The sequence below is a fragment of the Marmota monax genome, unplaced genomic scaffold (genome assembly GCF_021218885.2).
Source record: "Marmota monax isolate L192 unplaced genomic scaffold, Marmota_monax_Labrador192_F-V1.1 WCK01_AAM20220418_F8-fsc00023, whole genome shotgun sequence".
NCBI lineage: Eukaryota > Metazoa > Chordata > Mammalia > Rodentia > Sciuridae > Marmota > Marmota monax.
The window spans coordinates 8,123,876-8,150,884 of record NW_026692907.1 but is presented as its reverse complement, the minus strand read 5'-3'; the positions used below and the strand labels follow the sequence as shown (position 1 = coordinate 8,150,884).

General features: G+C 41.3%; 1 protein-coding gene across 3 annotated transcripts in view; it reads left to right on the top strand.

Annotated features, from left to right (window-relative positions):
* Positions 1-293: 293 nt before the first annotated feature.
* Positions 294-27,009, top strand: part of LOC124096892 (cytochrome P450 2J2) — a 47,782-nt gene continuing 21,066 nt past the window's right edge. For 2 of the 3 annotated variants that reach the window (XR_009227395.1, XM_046450929.2), the window contains exons 1-7: positions 297-576; positions 17,117-17,279; positions 19,133-19,282; positions 19,685-19,845; positions 22,448-22,624; positions 23,788-23,929; positions 26,040-26,227. Coding sequence is in view for 2 of the 3 variants with exons in the window: in XM_046450929.2 (XP_046306885.1) it covers positions 370-576; positions 17,117-17,279; positions 19,133-19,282; positions 19,685-19,845; positions 22,448-22,624; positions 23,788-23,929; positions 26,040-26,227 (1,188 nt within the window). In the remaining variant the exon portion in view is untranslated. Of the gene's footprint in view, positions 577-17,116; positions 17,280-19,132; positions 19,283-19,684; positions 19,846-22,447; positions 22,625-23,787; positions 23,930-26,039; positions 26,228-27,009 lie in introns of all 3 variants that reach the window. The other variant, XM_058581520.1, reaches the window with a different exon arrangement.

Genomic DNA, 27,009 nt, shown 5'->3' with positions numbered 1-27,009 from the left:
AGATGCATAACCTGAGGGAATCATAATCTAAGAATCTCAACGGTCTCGGAGAAAGGAGGACTTTCTAAATCGAAAAGAAACTGGTCCTAGCCAAGTATTTTTCAATTATGTTGCAGCCCAAGAATCTTAGCTTGCATTTTCATTGCCAAGAACAGGGCTGGGTAAGAGGCTGAGGGAGTTAGGGGGCGTGGCTTGACTTGGGGGAGGTCTGGAGAAGAGCCAGAAGGAGGGGCCCTGGGAAGGAGGGGCCTGGCGGAAGGCAGGGCAGAGGCGCGGGGCGTGGGGAGGGGCCGGCTACAGTGACAGCAGGAAAGGACTGGAGCAGAAGAGTTTATTTGCATTCTAGAAGAGCCCTCAGCTTTCTGAGCCATGCTCAAGGAGGTGGTCTCTCTGGCGACCGCCTTCTGGGCAGGGCTCCATACTGGGACTTTACTGGTGGGTGCTGTCGTCTTTCTGTTCTTTGCTGACTTCAAAAGGCGGCGCCCAAAGAATTACCCGCCGGGGCCCTGGCCTCTACCTGTGTTTGGCAACTTCTTTCAAGTGAACTTTGAGAATTCACACTTGGATGTTCAAAAGGTAGGAAGGTGCCCGACTGCGTCCATATGCTAACCCTGACTTGCAGGACAAGGGACATTCTGGGGACCTGGGGCAAGAGGATGGGTGGCTGGGCAGCTCATGCTGCTAACCTGCTAAGTCCCACTTTGAGCTTTGTTTACCTTACCAGACAACTGGCATCATTCTACCTACCTGCCCTTTCTAGTGGCGCAGCAGATTTAGATGTTTACTTTTTAAGTGTGCTACCTAGGTTACCTTTCTTAACTCATTTGTTTTCTTCTTAAACATTACTGAAATTCTTTTTTTCTTGTAATGTCCTTCTTTATCCCTGGTAATTTTCTTTTACCTAACTTTATTTGATAAAATGTTGCCGTATCAGCTGTCTTTTGATTATTATGTGAGTAGTATTTGCTTCTTTATTGTCTTACATTTAACACACTTTTTATAATCATATTTGAAATGAATTCTTGTAGACAACATATACTTGGTTGATTTTTTTTTAAATTATGCCTATCTCTGTCCTTAAATAGGTGAAGGTAGGACATTTCTACTTAATCTATTCATTGCTGTGTTAGTGTTTAAGTCTACCAGTTATTATTTTTTCCCTGGGTTGTTTGTTTGTTGCTCTGTTTTTCATTCCTGTTTCCCTTTCCTGTCTTTCTGTGAGCTACTTGGACACTTCTCTTATCAGTCAATTTTTATTCATTTGTAGTGTTTTGAAGCATATATCTTTTTAAATGTGGTTGCTCTAAATATTATGAGCTATATTAGTAGCTTAACGGAGTCCACCAGTGCAAGAATTTTCCACTTCATGAAAGAGAGACATAACAATTTCGGACCCTTGACCTTCACACTTTATAATTGTTTTAAACATTATATCTACATGCACTTAGAACCAAAATATTATAATTTTGCTTTTAAATGTCAGATGAAATTTTAAAAAAGCAAGAACAGTCTATTGTACTTATCCGTTTTTTTCCACAATTTGTTGCTTTTTCTACATTTCTCTTGTTCCAAGTTTATAATTTCCTTTATGATGTGAAGAACTTTCCTTAGCTATTCTTTCAGAGCTGGGTTGCTGGCAAATAATTCTCTTATCTTTCCTTCATCTCAAAATATGTTTATTTCACCTTCCTTTCTGAAGTCTATTTTCACTGGACCTAGAATTCTAGGTTGGGAGTTTCTTGGAAGAACAGGTTTCTTGGAAAATAGAGGCAGAAGGGAGGTACCCCAGGAATAAGATAACTTTTGCCTTTCTTCAGAGGTAGAAGTCAGAGGACTTCCCACATCTGTAACATAGGGAAGAATAATTTCTTATCACTGAAGGAGAAGGTGGAGATTAGAACTATGTCCTCTAGGGAGTCTTTAGTGCAGTTCAGGGGTGAAATCACAATTCTGCAGAGATAGGACATAAGGAGAAGGTGAAAGATGAGGTTATACCATGCTTTCCACTGCAGCTACACCCTTCAGGGGCAAGGAAGGCCACATCTTCATGATGTTTGCCTCCAGGACAGAGAATTAGAAGACTCAAATGTTTCTGTCCTGTTGGGCTCCTCTTTTCCTAGTCTTTTGGCCAAAGGTAGTAGGATTTTCTTGGAGTTTTGTCTGTGATAATTGTTCTAGATTAAGAAGTTTGATCTATGTCCTTCTTTTTCTATTAGGATAGATGGGACTAGAGAAGTTAAATGATTATCCTAATGTCACAAAACTGGCTAATGAAGAGCTGTAATCCCAACTACTCATAAGTCTGAGGCAGAAGGATTGCAAGTTTGAGGCCAACCTGGGCAACTTTAGTGAGACTCTGTCTCAAAATAAAATATAAAAAGGGATGGAGATGTGTCTCAGTGGTAGAGTTCCTCTGGGATTAATTCTCAGTACCACAAAACCAAACCAAAACTCTAGCCAGTGGATGAAAGTGAGACTAGGATCTTATTCCCAGTCCAATGATTTTTTAAATCTCAATTTAGTTTTTATTTTATTTAGGTTTGCATTTTTATATTTCTAATGTAAAGGAAATAAAATTAAATGGCATAATTTAGTAATAATACTATTAAATTTATCTTCATGAAATTGGGAAACATTAAATATTAAGGTCTTTTTCCCACATTTTTTATTGATAGATTATATAGTTGTATATATAATAGAACCTGATAGGTCTTGTGTCAGAATTTTTATATTCCTCTTCATTTAACATTCATGATAGGTATAAATTTTAGGTACCATTTGGTGGCATTTCCATTTTACCACTGAGAAAACTGAGAACAAATGTAATGTGATTTTCCCAGGTTATTCAGAGGATAATGGCAAAGCAAGGTCTTGAATCCAAGAATATTTGACTTAAAACTTATTGTCTCCTATACTACTTGACTCTGCATGATGTTAGTAGAGAATAATTGACTTTTCATGACATAGTTATAAGCTATATATTTGTATATGTATTTCTTCAACAAACATTTATTAAGTACTTACCATGCCAGGCACAGCCCAAGACAGTGCCTGATGAAGAGAGTTTTACAAACTCCCGTAACCCAAATGGATACTAGGAAATGGGATCACAATGGATGGGAAATCCTGAAGACAACCTTTTGTGGAATGTTGGAATTAATTGGATTGAATTTTAAAGGAATTTCGGGCAGGTGAATGGATTTTTTATGATAGGATATATTTTAAATGGGGATGTGGCATGAACTAAAACACAGTGAGGAGACCATGAAGAAACTGGCCTGTTTGTGTGGCATGTGGGGAACTTTGCTTTCCCTCCCCCTTACACTTTGTAAATTTTCTCCATCACTGCTAGATGACTTATTATAGGAACCTGTATTTAAATGAAAGAAAGTCTTATTGGGCTAAGTGGAAGAACTGTACATAAGATGGGTCAATTTATTAGTTAGCAGGCACAGCAAGCTGCTTTTAACAAAGAGACCCAAAATACAATGGCTTCAACAGGATTGAAATTTCTTTCTCTCTTAAAAAAGAGTTCAGATATAGGCAGGAAGTCCAGGATAGAGAGGCTGTTCTGTACCACAATATCATCCAAAATCTCCAGTTCCTTCTATGCTGTTGCTCTGGTCCTTCACCAACACCATCATGTGTGGGTTCTGGCTCATGAGAAGGGGAAATGGAGGTGGTGAGCACGAAGTTTTCATTTAAGGCTTTCACCCAGAAGATGCACACATAACCGCTACTCACATCCCACTGGTTACACCTAGAGAGGCTGAGAGGTATAATTATGATGCCAGCTAAAACCTAGGCAGCTCCATCACTGAGAGGAACAGAAAGAAAATATCTTTATCTCTTCAATGAAGGATAAGACGTATAGAGGGGACTTTATGTAAAGAGCCCAAACTTTATTTCCACTAGTTATGTGCTAAATCTTTGTGCCTCTTTGTTCTGAAAACTAGGTATACTTTGTGGGATTATTATAAGTATAATAAAAGTTTATGAATATCAAGTGATTGCCAGGATGCCTAGCATGTAGATGTGCTTATTTCTGTATTTCTATATTTTTTATTCTTCCCTTTTCTGTAATAGCTTATAGAAAAGCCAGTTGTTGGTTATAGGCTGGGCATCGTTTATGTGTCCTGGTTGCTGGATGAGTCCCATCAGCCCCCTCTCTGGTCTCTGTCCCTCCATTCCTTAGATGCTGCCATTATCAGAGCCCTCTTTCTAAATTATACCCCCTGAAATATTAGTAGTAATAGTTTCATTATTAATTTTATTATTATGGTTACTTATCACAATAATCCTAAAATAGGAACTAGTTATATTCCCTATTTTATAGAATTAGGAACCAAAACCAAAATTAGAAACTGAAACCAAAACCAAAAATAAATAATTTATCCCCAAATTACACATGAAATAAGAAGCAGACCTGGATTCAAACAGGTTGTGTGACTCCTAAGTCCAGACTCTTAGCACATTTCACCTCTCTTACTCAGATATTTCCAGGCTCTGTTATCTGTTACCAAGTAAGATCCAAATATTTCACTCCTGTGTCTAAAGATTACCACATCAGCACTGTCACCCATCTTCCTTGGCACCTGAGAAGAAACTCTTTTCTCTGTGTGCTTCTATACTTTCCCACACCAAACAACTTAAGGATGGCATAGTAACAATAAGAACTTATCTGTATGCTCTGTTAGATTGTGAGCTTCTTGAAGTTAAGGACTTATTGAATCCCCCAGTGCTGGGCCTAGACCTTCAGCATAGGTCATGCTCTTCAATGAACCTTTCACTCCAGTTAGTCAGAGTGAGTCCTTTTTACGCAGACACCCATATTTTCTGCCTTTGCATTTGTATGGGCAGTGCCAACAAAGGAAAGTGTCTCTGCCTTCATAATGAATGCTCTTTTGATGATATCCTTGCCTTCATTTAAGATCTGGCTCAAATACAATTTTCAACATCTGCTTCAAGTATTCTCTGATATCTGCGGTGGAAATTCATCTCTTCCTGCAATCCCTCACACCCCTTTCTGCCAGCATTACAGCATATTTCATGTGCTATGCATTGCACTTTTTTTTCTGTACAGTCGCTCTTTCTCAAGAGGTGACCTGTGAGACCATTATGCTTAGCAAGACTATATACAGTCATGCACAACTGTATTTAGTTGTACAAGGTTTTACTGGAAAGCAGATCCATGACATATACTAGATTTTCAAAGATTCCATACTCAAAAAGATAAGAACCACTGTTATAAAACTTCATTTCTTTTTGTTTATGGGATAAAAAATGCTTTTTCGATAAAAGCAACACATACACATTGAGAGAATATTGTGTGTGTGTTTGTGTGTTCATACATTACTTAGTGTAATGATATCCATCTCATTCCTCCATCTTTTTTACACCCCTTTCCCCCTTCCTCCCTCTCCCTCCCCTTTTCTCTATATAGAGTTTGTCTAATCTTCCCATACTCCCCCTCCCAACCCCACTATGAATCAGCCTCCTTATATCAGAGAAAACATTCGGCATTTGTTTTTTTGGGATTGGCTAACTTCACTTAGCATTATATTCTCCAACTCCATCCATTTACCTGGAAATGTCATGATTTTGTTCTATTGTATTGCTGAGTAATATTCCATTGTGTATATATCCCACATTTTCTTTATCCACTCATCTACTGAAGGGCATCTAGGTTGGTTCCACAGTTTAGCTATTGTGAATTGTGCTGCAATAAACATTGATGTGGCCGTGTCCCTGTAGTATGCGGTTTTTAAGTCCTTTGAGTATAGACCAAGGAGTGGGATAGCTGGGTCTAAGGTGGTTCCATTCCCAGTTTTCCAAGGAATCTCCATACTGCTTTCCATATTGGCTGCACCATTTTGCAGTCCCACCAGCAATGTATGATTGTGCCTTTTCCCCCACATCCTTGCCAAAATTTATTGTTATTTTTATTCTTAATAGCTGCCATTCTGACTGGAGTAAGAAGAAATCTTAAGAGTAGTTTTGATTTGCATTTCTCTAATTGCTAGAGATGGTTGTACATTTATATATATATATATATATATATATATTTGTTGATTGATTGTATATTACCTTCTGAGAAGTGTCTGTTCAGGTCCTTGGCCCATTTATTGATTGGGTTATTTGTTTTTTTGGTGTTTAGTTTTTTGAGTTCTTTATATACCCTAGAGATTAGTGCTCTATCTGATGTGCCTATGGTAAAAATTTGCTCCCAAGCTGTAGGCTCTCTATTCACCTCCCTAATTGTTTCTTTTGCTGAAAGGAAGCTTTTTAGTTTGAATCCATTCCATTTATTAATTCTTGATTTTAATTCTTGTGCTATAGGAGTCTTATTAAGGAAGTAGGGGCCTAATCCTATATGATGGATATTTGGGCCTACTTTTTCTTCTATTAGACATAGAGTCTCTGGTTTAATTCCTAGGTCCTTGACCACTTAGCAGGAGAGAGAATCTTACCTCTCCTTTTGCCCACCCTACCACCTCTTCACATACACACACACATTCACATACACTCACACAGACACTCATCAATACCTCTATAGGACATTAGTATATATTTCTAGATTTGTCCATAATAAAGATAAAATTATATTAGTGACTTTTTACTAGGGGTTCTATGTATCAATAGGAAAAATGTTGAACACCCCATACAAAAATGTTTGAAAGACATAAACAGGTGATTGAAAAATACAACATGTAGATAGAAGGAAAAGTGTTAAATCTGAGAAAAAAAACAAAAGCAGCATGAATTTTTGGATGACACACACACACACACACACACACGTGCACACATATATGGCTCAGTGCTAGTGACAACTCAAAAATAAAATCTCTTACCTTCTGCTGCTTGAAGTGTGAATTGTTACCCTGGTCCTTTTCTTTCTTTTCCTCTCTTTTTGTGTCTTTGTTCTGCTGTCTCTTAAGTTTAAGAACTTAAATTAAGTTAGAATCTTTTGGTCATAGTAGTTCAATCTCTTGTCTCATTAACCTTTCACTTTAATTTTGTTTATTCTAAACATTCATTTAATTACACCTTGTTTTTTAAATGCTTAATCCTACAGTTGGAGTTTTTATTCCCACTGTTGAATTTCCCATCCCCATTTCTTTTTGTTTGCCTTTTATAACTTCTATGTCCATCCTTTTTCTTTTTTTATTTTCATTTCTCATCTTAAGCCTATTTTAGCCTTCTGGACTATCTCATAAATTTTAACCTCTTTTCTTCCTTTACTCTCTGTTTTAAAATTTTTTTTAAATGACTTCTTTGATGTTATCTATTGAAAAGTTTTCTCTGCCTTACGAAATCTCAGGTGCACTCTGGATCATTCAATCCATATATTGAATTGGCTGAGAGACTAGGTACATTTAGGAATTGCTGAACGCTGCAATAATCACTTCTACAGCTCTAGGAGGTAATTTAACCTATCCATGTTTACATACTTGATAATTCCATGAAAGGTTTTGATCCAGTTCTGATGAACAAAAATACACATGGGCAGAGAACTTGTAAAGATGGAATGCTGTAGTTCATTTCAGTAAATAGTGTTGAAGGTCTGAATCCTTCCAAATAAAAGTTAGATTCTAGATTTATGTATTCCCCATTACGAGTCACTTAACTTAACTTGAGATTTTCAGCTAAATAAAAAAAAAAATCTTAATTGAAGTTCTAAATTAGCCAGTGAATTCTTGTAAGGGTTAAAAATGTTATCCAGGCTTTCATCAAGAAGAAATAACAAATTTTACATGTGTGGACCATTACTACCATTTCTTAGAAGAAATGACTTGTAAGTTTTGGCTTTTCCCTTGCTAGCAAGATAGGATAGACTCCTAGAAATGAATGGAGATTAACCCAGGACTCTGGATCAAAAGAAAAATGGAAGAACTAAGCTCAGGCTTTGTCTTTAAGATGAATACAGGATGGTGGGATGAGACTGCATCCATTGAGTCTGCTCTGATGGAACCAATGTTAGGTCCAGGGCTCTAAGAGCATCATGGTGGAATGTTAAGTGTGTAGAGATGGAGATGGGGAGGGATGCCACAGATAATTGCAGGAATTGAGCCTTTCTGTCTGGTACAACTGCTACAGCTGGACCAGATCCAGGTAGACAAAAAACAGAGGGAGGGTCTACTTAGGGTTCATTCTTGAATAGAAAGTTTGAAAGGAATTTTGATTAATGATCATATGCTATTTTCCAACCCATATTTGCACAAACTTGCACATTGGGCATATTCATCCCAATCTAATATCTCTTTCCCTATCATCCCTTACACCATGTCTCTCACCCTCCCTTTCCTTCTCACTTTCACTTTCTTACTCCCACTAAACTTTAAGTTCCTAGAGCCATCCCAAATTCACATCTCTAGCCTCAAATCTTACAAAATGTTTGGCAAGTTCCGTCTACTACTAAATAGCTTTGTCACCGTGTTATATCACTTTAGCTACCACCATTTTTTTCTGTTACTAGATGAGGAAAGTCCTTACTACACAGAGTGACCATTAGATTAGTGAGATAAAGCATGAAAGATGCCCACCATGGCACCCAGGGAACACAACTGTTTCTGACCACAAGCACCTTCCTCCTGCATTTTAGTGTGCTCCTGTCCTCACTGTCACCCTGAGGGTGCATCCACTTTCCTTTGCACACAGAACTCATTCATTTCATGGAGACTCTCTGGGTGGCTGTGTGCCTGGAACCAGAAAACAAAGTGCCTTTCATATCACTGCTCTCATTCTTCCTCACAGAACTTTAGGAGGGAGAATTAATTTTCTCTTTTATAAGGGGAAGCCGAGGCTCAAAAAAATGAAGGAACTTTCCTAAGAGCCCACAGTTGGTGAACCCTAGAGCCAAGATCCTTCCATAGCTCCAGAGCTGGAACAGTCTCTCCATATGTGGCCTGTATCCTGTAAAGCACTTCCTGTTATCTGGCACATGTTGAGGAAGAGGCTTTCTCCTCTGGTTACTAATATTTTGAGTTATCTTAGTAAAAGTGCCACAGGAAAGCTGGGATCTGAAACTCCAAACTTCGGTTCTTGTGTTCTGATGAAAGAAAATTTAAAGTCAGACACCAAAAGTCAGACAAGAGAACTTTATTAGAAGAGAAAGTGAGGTGAAAAAAAAAAGTGAGGGATTAGCAAAAAGCATTCTCAAGGGAGAGAATTGGTCATCTCCAAGTAGAGAATGACAAAGTAAACAATGCTACCCCCAATTTCATTCCTATTTGATGTTTACCAGGAGAACTGAGGACCACCTTCTGTACTCTTTGCCAATTAGGTATTCCACTCTTCCTTCACGTCACGTGGAGGAGTTTTAGACCTTAGTTCGTCCTCTCCAGAACTGTCATGGTGGCTATTCTATTTAGGGGGGCTTCATCTATAAGTCAGTCAATGTTGGGAGTCGCCCCGGCTCCAAAGACTAACTTCTCATCCCCCGAGAAGAGCTGTTTAATGGTGAGCCCTGCTGGCTCACATGATTCTCACCCACCAATCAGACTAGCCCTGCTGGCTCACATGATCCTTACCCACCAATCAGAAAGCACCCATGCCAACTCTCAAACCGTTCAACCATTAAACTGTCATACCACCCCCGGCTCTATAAATGTGCAGAGCTGTTCTTCAATAAACGGGCATTTTCTCTGAGGACGACATGCCTTGTTTGTTCTTTCATTGGTGCCCAAACCAGGGAGGAGGAATGCCTTGCTGCTCCAGGGCCCCTTCTCTCAAGGCTTGCCATCCTCGTCCACTGTTTCGAGCACTGCTACTACTCACACAACACTGGCTCTTCAGTAGGTGAGTTCCCCTATCAGGTATCCAACTTCAGATGGGCTATATGCAGGGACTTTGACCTTGGTCATCTGGCAAACCTCTGACGCCCAATCTGGAGGAGAGAATGCACCCCACCATGACCTTCACAGTCATGGTAGACTCTCTGGAACCTGGTTCATGAGCAGGAGATCCTGAGGAGTGGAAGAACAGGCACCTCTCTCTCTCTCTCTCTCTTTCTCAATCACCCTTGTCCATCTCCTGACCTATGGGGGCCTCTTCTTCCCTCCCTACAGTCTCCCCCTTATTAAATTCTGCACACAAGATTGGCCTTACTATCAATTAGACAATCAAAGTTCTTGGCCCCCAGGAAGATCCCTAGATCCCGCAATTCTCAGAAATCTGTTTAACTTCTGTGAGCGCTCGAAAATGTGGAAGGAGATCCCCTATGTTGAGGCTTTTTCTCTTCTTCGCTCTCACTCTGACCTATCCGGCAGATGAACCCCCTCCTACCGACCTCCCCTGAGGGCTCTGTCCAGTCCCTCAGGTGCTCCCCCTGACTCAGCCAACACCTTTAGTTTCCCCCAAACTAGATCCCGCTCCCTAGTCCCACAAACCATGGCCACCTTAAGAGAGGTTGCTGGACCTGAGGGCATTATCCAGTACATGTCCCATTCTGTATGAATGACCTCACACAACAACATCGAAGGTTGGGCTCATTCACCACCGAAGAGAGTTTCAATGGGTCCTCCAGGCTTATAGCCTCACTTATATGTTAATGGCTAATACTCTCCTTCTTGAGGAACATACCAGAGTCTGGGAACTTGCCAGAGCCTATGATGATGAAACTCACTGAGTTAATCCCAATCACACTCTGGGGCCACTTGCTGCCCCAGATCAAACTCCCGACTGGGATTATACACAAACTGTCATATAGAGTAGGGACCGATTCTCTGCATATATTATTGCTGGGCTCAAAAAAGCAGCATGTAAAGCTGTCAATTTCCAAAAAATTACAAGAGACCCCATTGGAATTTCTGGATCGGCTTATGAAAGCCCTTCAGCAGTAACCTAGATCCCAAAACCCCAGATGGCCATCATGTCCTTATGACATATTTCCTCTCGCATCCGGGCCAAATTAAAAAAGCTCGAGCAAGGCCCTGCCACCACCCAGACTGAGAAATTTCAGATGCTTGCCCAGGTCCTGCAGGGTGCTTCCTTGTGTTGCTGCCCATCACTGAAACCCCCCCTCCCCCCGGCACCTGCTTCAAGTGTGGCAAGGAGAGACATTGAGCCAGGGCATGCCCCTTACCACACACTCCGAGTACCCCATGCCCTAAATGTCAACAACAAGGTCATTGGGGCTCTGACTGTCCTAGATCCCATAGGAGGCCTATGGCCAGGGAACCCTCCAACCTTCTGGGCATGGCAATCAATTGACGGTGCCTTGGGTCCTTTTCCCTGGCTGAAACTATCAATAGACAGGAACCCAGGGTGCGGATTCAGGTGGATGGACACAAGGTTGATTTTCTTCTTGACACCGGGGCTACCTTCTCAGTCCTGACAGAATTCTGGGGGCAAACAGTGCCGTCCACCTCTCCTATTGTCGGGGTAGGAGGAAAGACCATCTATCTAAGAAAGACTCCCCTATTACTCTGTTCTGTAGACAACTTCCCATTCTCTCAGACATTCCTAGTTATGCCCCAATGTCCAGTTCCTTTGCTCGGCCGAGATATTCTCTCTAAATTCAATACAACAATCAACATCTGGGCCCCTGGCATCAGTCAGGCCCCATAATTGGCCTGTTCATCTTTTCTGGCCCTTTTGGCAGAACACCATACTAAAAAGGATCACTACCCCTTACCTATGAACCTGGTTGACCCGATTGTATGGGATACCCACACCCCTCCACCGTTTCCTGCCCACTAGTAAAGATCCTAACACCTTCCCCAATCAGGCTCAACCTCCTGTCAACAAAAGCTCTTCTGGGCCTACAACCTATTATTCAGGACCTTCTTAGCAAGGGGTACCTCTGTCCTGCTTGTTCCCCTTACAATACTCCCATACTAGCGGTAAAAAATCCCAACGGGTCCTATCGCTTAGTTCAGGACCTACGACTCATCAACACCTCCTTTAGGCCCATACATCCTTTGGTTCCCAACCCATATACCCTGCTGTCTCAGATCCCCCACACTGCCACCCACTTCTTGGTCATAGATTTAAAGGATGCTTTCTTCTCCATTCCCCTTGCCCCCGAATCACAAGATCTTTTTGCCTTTACCTGGACAGATCCCACCACCAGACATTCTCCACAACTAACTTGGACTGTCCTTCCTCAGGGATTTCGAGATAGTCCACACCTCTTTGGACAAACCTTGACCTTTGACCTCCAATCTTTTCACCCTCAGTGTCCCTAACCTCCTCTTGCAATATGTTGATTCTCCTTGGCAAATCTCTTTACTAACCTGCAGGAAGATAGCACCCCACCACAGCCTTTAAGGCTACAGTGGCCCTCAGGGACTCCTTCCTTGGGCAGATTCCTAAAGTCCTGGTCCTCTCACCTTTAAGACTCGGCCGTTAGAGAGACGTTTACCCTCTCCTTCCACTCTCTTGTCCTGCCTCTCCCCTCTTTCCGGCCCTGGGAGTATCCGGCCTCTCCAGGAGGGGTCCCAAAAAGCCTTGGCCAAGGTCTCCCATGGCTCCAGCTCCATCCAGGATGAAAGCTTCGACTGTCAGGATTCGGTGATGACCAATCTCTGCAGCTTGAACCTGCCACTTAGGCACTCCTGATTTTTTGGCTCTAGCAGGGACGCCCCTTTTGCCAATAAATCAGTTTCCTCCTTCTCTGCGTCCTCTTCCCTCCTCTTTACATGGGTAATGCATCCTCTCTGCCAGTCAGCTCTCCCCTAAAATGCCTCTTGGATCAAATATAGCACCCAGGCCTGGCCCACTTATCCCTTAGACAACCAAAGTAGATGGCCCCTTTTTGGGTCCCTGGATCCCTCCAAGGGATCTCTACAATTACTGTGAGCATTCAAAAAAAATGGGTAGAGATCACTTATGTCTGGGCTTTCTTCTTGCTCCAATCCAATCCTGATCTGTGCATCTCTTGCAAACCTCTACAAATTCTTCTAGCCCGTCCAAAGGGCGCTCAGCAGATGACACAGTTCTCCTACTTTCTTGGCCTTAAAGGGATATCAGGCCTCTTCACAAAAGGCCCAAATAGCATGTTAAGGGGTCACATATCTCTCAAGGGAAAAAGGCCATTACAGTAGACAGAAAACAGCTTATTGGGTCTATACCTACACCAAAGACCAAAGATGACATACTCTCCTTCTTGGGTTTGGCTGGGTACTTCAGGGCCTGGATTCTCCCTCCTTGCCAGGCCGCTGTATAATCTGGCCAAGGTCCCCCAAGATGAACCCCTACCCTCAGTGGTAGGGAAGCCCTTTAAAAAGGCCTTCCTCCGGGCACCCGCCCTGCATCTCCCTGACCTCTCCCGACCCTTCACCCTCTATGAATATGAGAAACAGGGACAAAGTCTGGGCATTCTGGGTCAGGAATATGGCTCCACATTTGCACCAGTGGCCTACCTATCCAACCTCACCGTCAGGGCTGGCCCCCATGCCTCAGAGCCCTAGCAGCAGCCCATGACCTCCAGAAAGAAGCACACAAGCTTACCTTTGGATCCCTGATAACCATCTTATCTCCTCACCATCTAAAGGATTTCCTCACTTACAAGGGGCTACAGTCACTTCCTCCTTCCAGGGTTCTATCCCTCCTTGTCTCTCCTTAAAAATCCCTCCATCTCTTTTCAGCCCTGCTCTCCATTAAACCCTGCCTCCCTCCTCCCATCTTCTCCCTCACAAGATCCCATCCACAAATGCCGGGAGGTACGATTTTACCCTGCCCTACCACCATTCTGAGGGACCCTGTCCTCTTCAGACTTCGTCTGGTTCTCAGATGGTAGCTCCTTTATACACGAAGGGGTTAAAGTGGCGGGGTATGCTGTCATTTCCATCTCATCCATCATGGAGGCAAAACCTTTCCCACCCAATACCACCAACCAACAAGCTGAACTCATAGCTGCCACAAGGGCATGTGAGCTAGCGGAGGGAAAAACCCTCTCCCTATATAATACGTCTTCAATATCCTGATCTCCCATGAAGCCATTTGGAAAGAAAGGGAGTATTGACCACCAGAGGGATGGCAGTCATTAATTCCACATTTTTTTTCTGGTATACTACAAGCCTCCAGGCTGCCTTCCCAACTGGGAATAATCCATTGCAAGGCCCACCAAACTGACTCCTCCCTTACTACTATGGGGAATTCCAAGGCCAATCAAGCGGCTCCATCAGCCGCCCTCCAGAGCTTTACCTCCTCTCCGCTACTCTTCGTTACCACCAGGGATCAGCCCAAAGATCACCAACAACTCTTCCAGTTTCTTCACTGTCTATTCCATTCTAGTCCACAGAGTTTCACTACTTTCCTTCACTCCTTTTTCACCCTTTCCCCACGTGATAAAACCCTCCTACAACAGATCACTTCCACTTGTCAGATCTGCCAGAGAACCAATAAAACCTAAACTTTCCCCTTCTCATCAGGTCCACGGTCATATACTTTTTTGGGATGGGTTGAAGCTTTTCCCACTTCTAACAAACTGGCCTCTAAGGTAATTGATCTATTGCTTACTCACCTAATCCCCCTTTTCAGGACGCCCACTTCTATCCAATCAGACAATGGCCCAGAATTCACCTCGAAGATAACTCAGGGACTGACTCATGCGATATCACTCCCTTGGCATTTCCATTGCCCTTGCCACCCCCAGGCTTCTGTGGAGGTTGAAAGGACCAATCAGTCCCATAAAGAGACCCTCACCAAGCTCACCATGGAATGAAGCCTGGACTGGGTAAAGGTGCTCCCCTTGGCTTTATTGCACATTAGGACCTTGCCGAAGAAGCCTTCTAATCTCTCACCGTTCGAAGTCATGTATGGCTGTCCCTTTGTTCCTCCCGGATTGCCTACAGATGCCCTGCCCTTCCTCTTCCATCTACGCTCTGAACTCTGGCGCTATCAAGACTGGCTCCTTCCTGACCCCAGTCTCTTTCAAAACCCTACCTCCTTAACACCTGGTCAACTTTTTTACTATTGCCCACCTGGGTAAAAGCCCCCTCTAAAACCAAGATGGGAGGGTCCTGCTCAGGTGATTATGTGCACTCCCTTGGTGGCCAAACTCAAGCTGTCTAATAACCAACTTACCCCATGGATTCATATTTCCAGGCTTAAGCCTGGCACTCCTACCCCTTCATCAGGAGAGCCAAGATTATCACCTGTCATTAAGTACTCTTGTCAATGCCCCCCCTCATTTCTGGCCCCTCTTTGGTCCTCTCTTCACTCTATATCTGGAGATTCAAAGCAAGTGACCCTAAGGGCCCCCTCCAGCCAGACCCCCTTCTCCTCCTTACAGACCCCCTACTTGCTTGGATCTGGCTGGTAGTGGGACCATTGTGTGTTGTCCTTCTAACAAACAACTTAGGTGTCTGGAGCATGATGACCCCTGAATAAGTGTGATCATAAGAGAGCACTTTATCAGTTGCCTTCTGGGCCTAAGGAGGAACATGTGTATTTTGTTTACCCTCCCAGTTTCGTAAGAATTTCAAATGTCAGTATTTAAGGTTGAGGTGTTTCACATAAAACCTGGAGAGATCTGACTGCTCTCAAAGGGAAATCTGGTAACAATGGGCCATCATCCTCCCATGGCCGCCTTAGTTCAGAGTGTGGGAGAAGCTGCCTTCTTTATTTCAAAGCCCATACTTTCTTGGATGTGACTAGGGAAAGCTGGGATATTTCAAGAAAGGTAAAGAGAGAAGCAAGCTCGTTTCAGAGACACCCAGGTAGGAGAGAGTTTGAAGAGCAGCCTTAATAGAGAGGGGAGGGAGCTAGATTGGACTAGGAATGAAGAGTGGAATTGAGGGTGTTAGGGGAAGAACAGGCTGGTGTGCAGGGCATGCCAAACAAAATTAGCTGCAGGATGACCTGGCTTCTCAAACCCTCTGTCTTCCCCTGAGAAGAGCCATCCAATGGTGAGCCCTGCTGGCTCACATGATCCTTACCCACCAATCAGACTAGCCCTGCTAGCTGACATGATCTTACCCACCAATCAGAAAGCACCCCATGCCAACTGTCAAACTGTTCAACCTTTAAACTGACATAACTGTCAAACCACCCCCGGCTCTATAAATATGCAGAGCTGTTCCTCAATAAACGGGCGTTTTCTCCAGCTACAACGAATCTTGTTCTATCTTTCACAATCCCATGTTAATGTCGGCACTGGGGTCAATTGGTGGTCAGAAGTTACCTTAGTGCACCTGCACTACAAAAGGAATCTTCCTCCCTAGATAAATGGAGGTACTTTTAGGAGATACTTTTAGCCATAATTCATAGCTTCAGGTCTACATCAATGGACCCTGTCAAGAGTTAGTCTCATTAATCCTTTTCTCTTGACATATTTCTTGATTAGCTCCTTTTGCTTCTGTTTTTTTTCCTACAAATTATCACATTTTGCTTTCTTCTTTACTTTTGAAATAGTTTAAAGAAGACACTATCATACGTTAAAGAACACCTGTGACCTCGCCTGCATTTTACTTCTCATTGCCAGCTACAACCTAACAAAAGAAAAAAAAAAGATTTAACTTCCTAAATTCCATATTTGCTACACCAGACTTACATTAAACATACCCAACATAAAACTTAAAGACAAAACAATATAATATGAAGACACAAAAAAATGTATATAGGAAAAACAAAATCTTAAGGGCTATTTAATATCTTTAGATAGAGAAAGATTATTTATATAAATTAATAAGAGTTGTTAAAATTCTAAAATTAAAACCCACTAAACTGAAAATGGATACTGATAACCCAGAAAATCATATTTTAAAAGAACAAGATTCCCCCTCCCCATAAGAAAAAGGAAAAAAAAAAACATATCCAGCAAATTTTCAACTTCAAATGTGCTGCATTTTCTGCTTTCACTAAACTCTAGGATGCCTCAGGTTAGGGACCTTGTTTATTTTATGCCTTCTTTTAGTGACACATGGTAGATGCTCACTCTATTCATATTGGTTGAATATATGAATATATGTTCATAAGGAAACTTCCAATCCCTCCGTGAACTAAATTTGAGTTTAGTTGAGGAGAAAAAGTTCAAACTCTTCCTATCAGACCAAGGTGTGTGTCCACACACACGCTTCCCTCAATGTGAGCCCTTTAGCTTCACACATGCCCTGTGTCCCCAGACACACAGACAAGTGCATGTTCAACTGTGACTATAACTGTTTTTCAGTTGGTGAAGAAATATGGGAATGTTCTTAGCCTGGATTTTGGTAACCTGTCTTCAGTGCTCATAACTGGACTGCCCTTAATCAAAGAAGTTCTTTCTCAGACAGACCAGTCCTTCGTGCACCGCCCTGTAACCCCTCTCCGAGAACGTATCTTTAGGAAAAATGGTAAGTTTGTTGATGACTGTAAGGTGTGCATTTGAAATACTATGGTCTCTTCACCATGCCTCTATGCCTATAATTTTCTGACACTCCCAGAAGTTAACCTCATTATGAAATGCCTGCCCTTACAAGAAGCCAAATGCCCACATTTTCTGGTTGAAAACATCTCCTTTTAAAGATTTGTCTTGATGGGTCCTGATAGAGATTTTGGAGAAACCACATGTTCTGCACAAACTCTGGATACTTTGATAATGAAGTAACCATATCATCTAATTATAGCAGAGGAGGAGGCAGTGTGTGAAAAAGCTTCAGACCTAATCTTGAAAGAACTCTGCCATTTCAAGATTTGATAGAAGATGAAACAGAAAAAGATATAAGAAGTTTCTTGAAGGGTATTAAGAAGAAAATATGGAAGTGTATACCCTGGACTCCACCAGAAATGAGTGTGCAATTAAATAAGCATCTCATGCTGCTAAAAGATCAAGTGAAATGAGGTTGAAAGATAGTCCTGGACTGACGGCAAGGATGGACATTTCATTAGGTTGGTGAAGCTGTGATGGCAAAACCAGACCTGGTTGTGAAATGAATTATAAAAATGTTATGGTAAGAGGGGCTGAGGCTCTGGCTCAGAATGTGTGAGGTACTGGGTTCAATTCTCAGCACTACATATAAGTAAATGAATAAAATAAAGGTCTACACATCTAAAATATATTTTTAAAAATGTTATGGTAAGACACCTATGCCTGGGGAAGGGTCAGTTGCCCTCCCCTCTCTCAGCCTTTCTCTTGGAAGCCTAATTAACCATGGGTTGATTAACCTTTTGAATTGTAAATACCTGCACTAGGGATCTGACTACTCCCTCTCAAAAGAGCCCTTTCTTCCTACCTGTTTCTGTGAGCATGTTAGAGACCCTGCACAGGGCCTTTAGCAGAGTAGATTAGGAAAAATTTTAAGAGAAAAAAGCCCCAATGATAGGATAGGTCTAAGCTGACATGAAGTCATGAATAAATGTTGTGAGAAACTGTGGATCAGGGCTCAGAGTTTTGTTTTCCTCTGGGCGCACCAGCATAAATTAGAGTTTGGAGTTCTCCTCTCTGAGTATTGCTTGCTGCTTCTCCCCCAGTCTTGTTTCCCACAGCAGAGCCAAAGCCAGGTATCACAAGAAGTTGAGGAGTAGCCATGGAGAAGTGGAAGGTCACATGGCATTGCCTATATAGTGAAATGGATGGTGGTCTTTTGCACACAACAGGATGTTTTCCCCCTTCTCCTATGCTGTTCTTTCTGTGTGGAATACTCACTGGTCTCTTGCTTTGTTGAGTGATTCCTTCATCTTTTAAGGTCACACTTAGGACCTCTCCTATAAAGCCTTTCTTTGCCTTCTAACAATTATGGACTTTGACTTATCTCTGAGTGCATTCTTGGTGCTTAGCTTGCCATAACTACTGAACTGTACTTATGTGGCTACTGATTAAAGCATGAGTTTTAGAATAAGGGAGACTTGAATTTGAATACCTGGTTAACTGATTACTATATGACCTTGCAAAATTTACTTTATCCCTTATTCCCATTCAGTAAAATTCAGGGGAGGGCAGAGGAGGGAGGGCAATAAGTGTATCTATCCCATGGAGCTTCTATGAGTGTTAAATTACGTAATACATAAAAACACTGAAGAACCTGATGTTGTAAGTAATCAATAAATGTTAGCCATTGTGTTCATTGCTTTAGGTCTTATTTCTTTGAATAATATTCAGGTGCCTTAATGTCCTTCCTCCTTTCCATCTGATACACATTTCCATACAATTTGCCAGATATTTGCATAGTAGAATCAGAATACCATAATATTGGCTTTTCCCCCCTAGGATTGATCATGTCTAATGGCCAAATATGGAAGGAACAAAGAAGATTCACCCTGACAACATTAAAGAACTTTGGTTTAGGAAGGAAGAGCCTGGAGGAACGCATCCAGGAGGAGGCCTACCACCTTGTTGAGGCAATCAAAGAGGAGAATGGTGAGCATTTCACAAGAGCATTTACAGGAGCCTGTGGCCTATGCATTCACTGGATAGATACTTTTTAAGTGCCTAAGTGCTTGCCTTATGACCAGCACTGTCCTAGGCTCTGAGGATACAGTAGGAAACAAATACCATGACACTTCTCTCAAGGAGTGCTAGAATTCAGTGCGCAAAGACAAACATTAAACATATTATGATATTTAAGTCCTGGTTATCAGTTCAACCTCCCTGGCATTGACTGTATCCTTGCTGTATCACAGAGCCCATATAGGGGGCTGTGGCCAGCACCTCCTCTAGGATTCTCTAGTAGGTATATCTGTGTCAGCTAGAATAGACTCCTGTAGAAAACAGGAAGAAACCAATGATTTTGAAGAACTCTCTACCTTTCTCTACCTCCAGGACAGCCTTTCAACCCTCACTTCAAGATCAACAATGCAGTTTCAAACATCATTTGCTCCATCACCTTTGGGGAGCGCTTTGAGTACCAGGATGCTCAGTTCCAGGAGCTGCTGAAGTTACTGGATGAGGTCACGTTTCTGGAGGCTTCGAGATTCTGTCAAGTAAGCAGTCATCTTCTATATGCTGGTTAAGGCCATTGGGGCTGATCTCATATACACATAGATTCTTCTTCTTCTTTTTTAATTGAAATGTAATATTTTAAAATTAATTTAACAAAAACTTATTTGAAATCATCTTTTTGACTTTAGTGTTTTTAATAATGTTGAAAATTTACTAAATGCAAGAAACATTTCTAAGATTCCTGTAGAGTTCAAAATTATGCAAGACATACACTTATACACCTATGTTGTTCTTTTTCAAAAGAACACATTGCCATTGCCCTTGCCTTTGAATGTCTCCTCTACATGTTACTTCCCAAATATCCATTTCCTTCCTGCCTCAAGCACCCTCTGAATGCAGTTTCTCTCCTGGTGTGTTGTTTTAAGATTCGCCTGATTTGGTTGCTTTTCTTCTTCTTCTTTTGTTTTTTAATGCAGACTAGCTTTGCCTTGTATTGAATGTGCCCCTGTTTGTTAATCTATTTGCTAATTTTGAACAAATTTGAGCCTTTTCCAGCTTTCATATTATGAATAGAGCTGCAACCAATATTCTTTTACTAGTGTTCATGTGGACACACTCACTCATTTGTCTTGCATATGTATCTGGGCATAAAAGATAACTAAAGATTTCACACTATTTACATAACCATCAGCACATGTGTGTGTATATATATATATATATATATATATATATATATATATAGTATATACTATATTATACTTCTCTAGGCCCTTATATTTTAGATGTTTTCTTTTTAAACAGCATAAAAATGAATATAAATTTTGTACCCAATTCGACAATATTTTTCTTTTTATTGATGCATTTAGTTTCTTTTTTCAAATTTATTGTCAAATGAAAACTAATTCATGATCACTTTATGGCTTTTATATTTCTTCTGTTTGGACTCATTATTATTAAATATATTTTAATTTTTCCTATATTCATTTAGAAGATTAAGATTTTTTTCTATTTCTTTAGTCTTTACCTTAAAATTTTTATTATTATTATATTAGTCATTACCCTAAAATTTTTAATATGCACAATTAACTGCCTGCATCTGAGATTAATACCTTTGTGCTCTGCTGAAATAATACATGATCTTCAGAACACACCTCTTGTCACTCCTTTAGGTTACTGTCATCACGTATTTTAGTTTGATCTTTTTTTAACTGGAGAGTACATGATCAATATTGTTTCATGCAATGTCTGCTTATATTTACCTATATATTTATCAGTTTCTATTTTTATCATCCTATTTTGGATGTTAAAGCCCCTTCCTGAATTTCATTTAGTGGAGATCAATTGATGGTAAATTCTTTTGGATTCAAAAAGATCTTTACACTGTGATTTCTTCTATCTTGGTCTTGAGATTTCTATCAAGAGAATGACCATGAGCCAAGACAACCCTTTCCTAGGAGAGCCCTGACCAGCAGGAGAGTTAGGTTTAGGGCTAATCAGGTAAGACAAAGTATAGCAAGCTCATGAAATAACTGAAGCAACGTACTACTCCTAAATCCTGAGAGTGAGAGGGCAAACAAAGACAGATGGGAGAACTGGGAATGGGAGGGTCTCAACCAGTGGGTGGAGAGAGAGAGAAGCAGAGAGACAGAACCTGTGATACCAAGCCTTCATTAAAGGCCTTGGTGGTCTCTCAGGCTTTCCCTGGGGGTGATCAATTGCTAGCTTAAAGAAAACACTCTTGGGCTTAAGAAGGAAACATATTTAAATGACTCCACTATTAACCATTATGTTTATTTCATGGTCAGCAGCTATGGGATGTGTTGCCATGGGGACAGTTATATGAAGAATAAGCAAACTGCAATATTATCACAAAGGAAGGAGAAGTTTAACTAGGTCAAAGGCTATGGTACAATGAGGTTTTAAGTGACTCAGGTCAAATTGAATGGGTGCTAAGGCAGCAAGTGTATTAAACAAACTTATGATACTTTATTTTGCTTAAATTAAATATTTAAAGATCTTTGACTCTTTTCTCTGTATATACTCAAAATATTCTTTCAGCATCCGCTAGGTTTGCACTGGTGCCAGGGAGAGTTAGCTAGAAATGTGATTGCTATTTCTTCAAAACTACTTTTTCCTTTTTTCTGGAAGCATTTTATATGGATGCATTAATCCTCTGTGGTTGGACTGTCCAGTGGAAAGTGGCAGGGAGGGTTAGAAAGGAGGTGGTGAGGTTGCAGGGACCAACTCTGTAGGGCTTATAGGCCAGAGAAATTATGCCAGACTTTATCAAGGATAGTGGAAAGCCATTGGAGGATTGAAAGGTAAGGAATCAAACTGTTAAATGATACCCCAGCAGCTCTGTGGAAAATAGGCTGGGAACAGGGTAAAGAGTGGAATAAGGAAATTGCTGAAAGCTATGGCAACATTTGGGTAGGAGACAGTGGTGGTTTCTTGTGGGAGGACTGGTGAGAATTGTGTGGAGGGTTGAATGCCTGCCAGAGTGAATAGAGAGAAAGGAAAAGTCCAGGATGACTCCTCAGCTTAAGCATAAGCAAATAAAAGAGATGGAAAGAGAAGACTGTCCCCAAAAGTGCAAAAGTGGCCCCATGCTGTCTCCATGATCATTCTGTTTTTTGCCATTAGCTCTATAATGTCTTTCCATGGATAATGAAATTCCTCCCTGGACCTCATCAAACTGTCTTCAGCAACTGGGAAAAGCTGAAATTGTTTGTTTCTCATGAAGTTGAAAAACACAGGAAAGACTGGAATCCTGATGAGTCAAGAGACTTTATTGATGCTTACCTCAAGGAAATTGTGAAGGTGAGGAAAATGAATTTGTCTCCTCTGATTTTTTTTTCTTATAGAACAAATAGCTGTATATTAGTTTCCAATAGCAGCTGTAACAAGTTACCACAAATTCAGTGGCTTAAGATGGTACATATGTGTTGTTTGTTCTCTTACTGTTCTGAATGACAAAAGTCCAGTTCTGAATGACAGAAGTCAAACTGCAGTTTCACTGGGCTAAAGTCAAGGTGTTGGCCAGCTTAGATCCTATGAAGTCTCTTAAGAATTGGTTTCCATGGCTTGCCCAGCTTCCAGAGGCTTTGGATTGTGGTTCCTTCCTCCATCATTAGCACCAGGGTAGCATCATCTCTCCTCTCTTGTCACCCTGCTTCCATCTTTACACTTTGTCTCTCTGACTTTAATCTTCTTCCCTCCATCTTGTAAGGATAATACAGGACAATATTCCTAACTCAAAACCCTTAGGTTTAATCACATCTGCAAAGTCCCTTTTGCTATATGTTGTCATCTTTTGGGATCATGGTTCAATCATGGTTCAATTTTATATGGATGCCTTAATCCTTGATTAATCCTGGGGTATCATTTAATCTTAAACTTATTCCACTCTTAACCTATTCCCAGCCTATGATATGATAAATGTGCAATTCAGTTTATACTTTCTGGTATCGGCACAAATATTCATTGAGTATTTGCTATATCCTTTTTGCATGTCACATAAATTATAATGCCATCTTAAGGCATGCTTCTTACCCCCATTTGATAAAGCAGGAAATGGAAGTACAGAGATGTTAAATAACTTATCCTAGGTCATATAGCTACGTTGATCTAATGAATGATGGGGTTGATATTGGAAGCCAAGTCTGTCTCATTCATAGCCCATTCTCTTTCCACTGTACTAATAGCTTCTCTGGAATTACAGGCATAAAAAAAGTGGTTGTTTTGTTTTTTATCCAATACCATCTAAAAAGTTTCCAGCACTTCCATTTACCTACCCCTTCTCTCAGGCCCCATTGCAGACAAAGTTAATGATATTGCTGCCTTCTGAAGAGAGACTTTCCCCTTAGGAGAAAGTCATTTCTTCTGAGGACATTTCCTTCCAAGTTCTTTCCTTTGAATGAAACCCCAGTGTTTTTTGGCAACCACAAGTCCTCTGAATAAACCAACAAATAACTGTCTTCTAGTACACAGACAAGAATGCTTCAAGTTTCAATGAAGAGAACCTCATCTGCAGCACCCTGGACCTCTTCTTTGCTGGAACTGAGACAACTTCTACAACGCTGCGCTGGGGTCTGCTTTACATGGCCCTCTATCCAGAAGTCCAAGGTGAGAGTGGCAGCGAATGTGCCTGGCCCAGGGTTAGGGTTAGGATTAGGAGAAGCTGGCTGGGTGAGCAGGGAAAATGGCTCAGGATTAGGAGAAGCTGGCTGGGTGAGCAGGGAAAGATAGAAATTGTTGAGAGGTGGTGCAGTCTTGAGCATGCACACATTCGTCGCTTTTTAGAGAGGAATATGAGGAGTCCAGGTAGGATAAGTGTTAAACTCCATGTGTGCATGAAGCTCTAGGTCTAGGGGAAAACAATGAGGCCAATTGACTTTGTAATGGGGTCCAGCAAAGAGTTACAATCTCATATGAGTATTTATTCTTCCATTCTTTTCAGCAATCCCTTCCTCTTTCCCCCAGATAATGCCCAGACACATTTTTGGTACTGTTTTCTTTTTCTTTTTCTTTTTTCCAGTGTTGAGCTTCAAAACCAGGGCCACATGCATGCAAGGCAAGGTGTCTGCCACCCCACAAAGCCACATCCCCAGCCTGTCTAGACTCGTTAGTCTGGTAATAATGCCCTCTGATGTGCCATTTTCTGCCTGTCGTGCCTCAGCAGCACCCATCCTGCATTGGTGGTTTCACTGAATTCGGTGTCATTTTCTTGACACTGTCCTAAGTGTCTGAATCACAATATCTGGTCTTCCCTCTGTCAAGAACATGCTTTCTGAATTTCTCCACATGCTGAATCCCCAACTCTTCTAAAAGAATTCTTCCAATACTACTACCTAAGATGTTTCTTCATTCCTGGTCATCTCTAGAGATGAGCCGGGCACCTCTATTGCCATGCCTAGAGCACATTATATATATAGATTCCCCCAAAGACTGTCATTCCTTCAAGGACAATGGCTATTCCCAACATTTTTATTTCTCCAGGTTCTAGAACAGTTTGGGCAGGTGGAGGGTGGAAACAGTCATGGCATGTTTTCTAGAATTGTGGGTAACAATTTATTAATGAGGCATAAGAACAATTGAGTAGATCAAGGTCAATGCCCCCACTCCCCCAAAATAAAAATAGAGAAGACTGAAGTGCTTGCCATCTATTAAGGATATATTTGTTAATAAAACTTTACTTCTCTCACATAATAATTTACAAATGCACGCTTTATATATGTGTGTGTATGCGTGTGTATGTGTGTGTGTGTGTATATATATATTTATATATGTACATACATACATACATAGATACATATAGCCACACTTGGTCCCAGAAAAATCTAGGAAAAGTAGCTTTTAGCTGGACAGTGAGGTAGCCAGCTCAAATGTCTATGACTGTAGAAAATGAGGCAAATATATTTGAAGACAGCTGCAGTTTCCATGAGCTGAGCCATGCTGATCCTGATCCTGTTTAATGCTTACCTAAATGAGTTCATGTAATTCTCAAAACATCTTTCACATGAAAGTTGACTTAGCCTCACTAATCAGATGAAGAAATTGAGGCTCAAAGGATCTGAGTACGTTGCAGCAATAATTTTGTAGAGCAGGAGTCTGCTATTCACTATCTACTCCCATGCTACCCTTGAGAAGTGAGAGTCTTCGGATCTGCTAGGATCCAAATACTTGTGTCTTCCTCACCAAATCCCTGTGTGGAAACCTAATTATCAGAGTGGTGGTATTGGGAGGTGATGAGTCTTCATGATTGGCATTAGTGCCCCTATGAAACATTCCCAGCAAGCTGCCTTGCTCCTTGCAACATGTGAGGACACAGCAACTAGATGCCACCTCTGAACCAGAAAGTGGGTTCTCCCCAGGAACCACATATGCTGGTGCTTTGGTCTTAGGCAGCCCAGGCTTCCGATCTATGAGAAAAAAATTTCTGTGGTTTTTAAGCCACTCCATTTATGGCACTTTATCATAGAAGCCTGAATAAGAAAACACCCTACTATGAGCTTAGCCACATTGATCCTGGGCATTTCATTCCTGAGACTCAAGGAAAGTGACTGAGTTGACAATTCTCTGATTAAATCCATTGAAGGGTTAAGGAACATTTTATTTTTTTGCATCCTGGCCACTATTTGAAATGACATAGGTAAGATCTAATAGAACAATCCTACATCTTTAGAAGAAAGTATTAAAGTTTCAAAAATAATAGAATCTCCCTCTTCTCTTCCAGAAAAAGTGCATGCTGAGATTGACAGAGTGCTAGGCCAGTGGCAGCAGCCAAGCATGGATGCCAGAGAGTTCATGCCCTACACCAATGCTGTCATCCATGAGGTGCAGAGAATGGGCAACATCATCCCTCTGAATGTCCCCAGGGAAGTGGTGGTTGATACCACTTTGGCTGGATACTACCTGCCAAAGGTAAGGAAGCACACCCAGCCTCAGACTTCAAGCCTGTCTTTGAGACCATCACAGAACTTGCATTTGTATTTGAAAAGTCACATATATTCCTATCCCAAGCATCACCTAGATGGGGAGATACATTATACTTGATATAATACTAACTTTTTCTCCATGGATTTTACCAGACATAGGTAATATGGGGAATAGAAGATGAAACATTCCTAACTCAAATGTGTTTAAGCCAAGACTAGTTTGTTGGTGTGTGTGTTTGTTTTGTTTTGCTTGCTGTGGGACTTCTCAGTGTTCTCACTCTCTGATGTGCACTGTGGCTCATGGTGGCACACAGATGGCAGCAAAAGTCTCTGTCAGATTTTTGCCATAGAGCCCTGTTCTTTACCTTGGAGAGCATCTCTCAAAACTGGAGACCAGCCAGACTTTGGAAAATGTGGAAGGACATTTGAGATTACCTGGTCCCAAACCACATTAATGCTTATGTTTCTAATATCACGTCCCCACAGGTATTTTTACAGCTTTTACCTACAGCACCATGATGGGGAACTCTCCATTTCATAAAAGAAGCCACTCCAGTGTGTGCAATGTTCATAATTAGAACGGGAGAACAAGAAACGAATATTTACTCAGCCATGTAGCCTCTTTCAAAATATCTTAGTTCTCAGGACAACTATTATTCCCATCTTATAGATTGGGAAGTTGAGTCTCAGGGAAATTAAGCTTGCATGAGATCTCAACTACGAAGTGACAATAGCTGGATCTAGAACCAGAGCTGTTCTAATTATTTG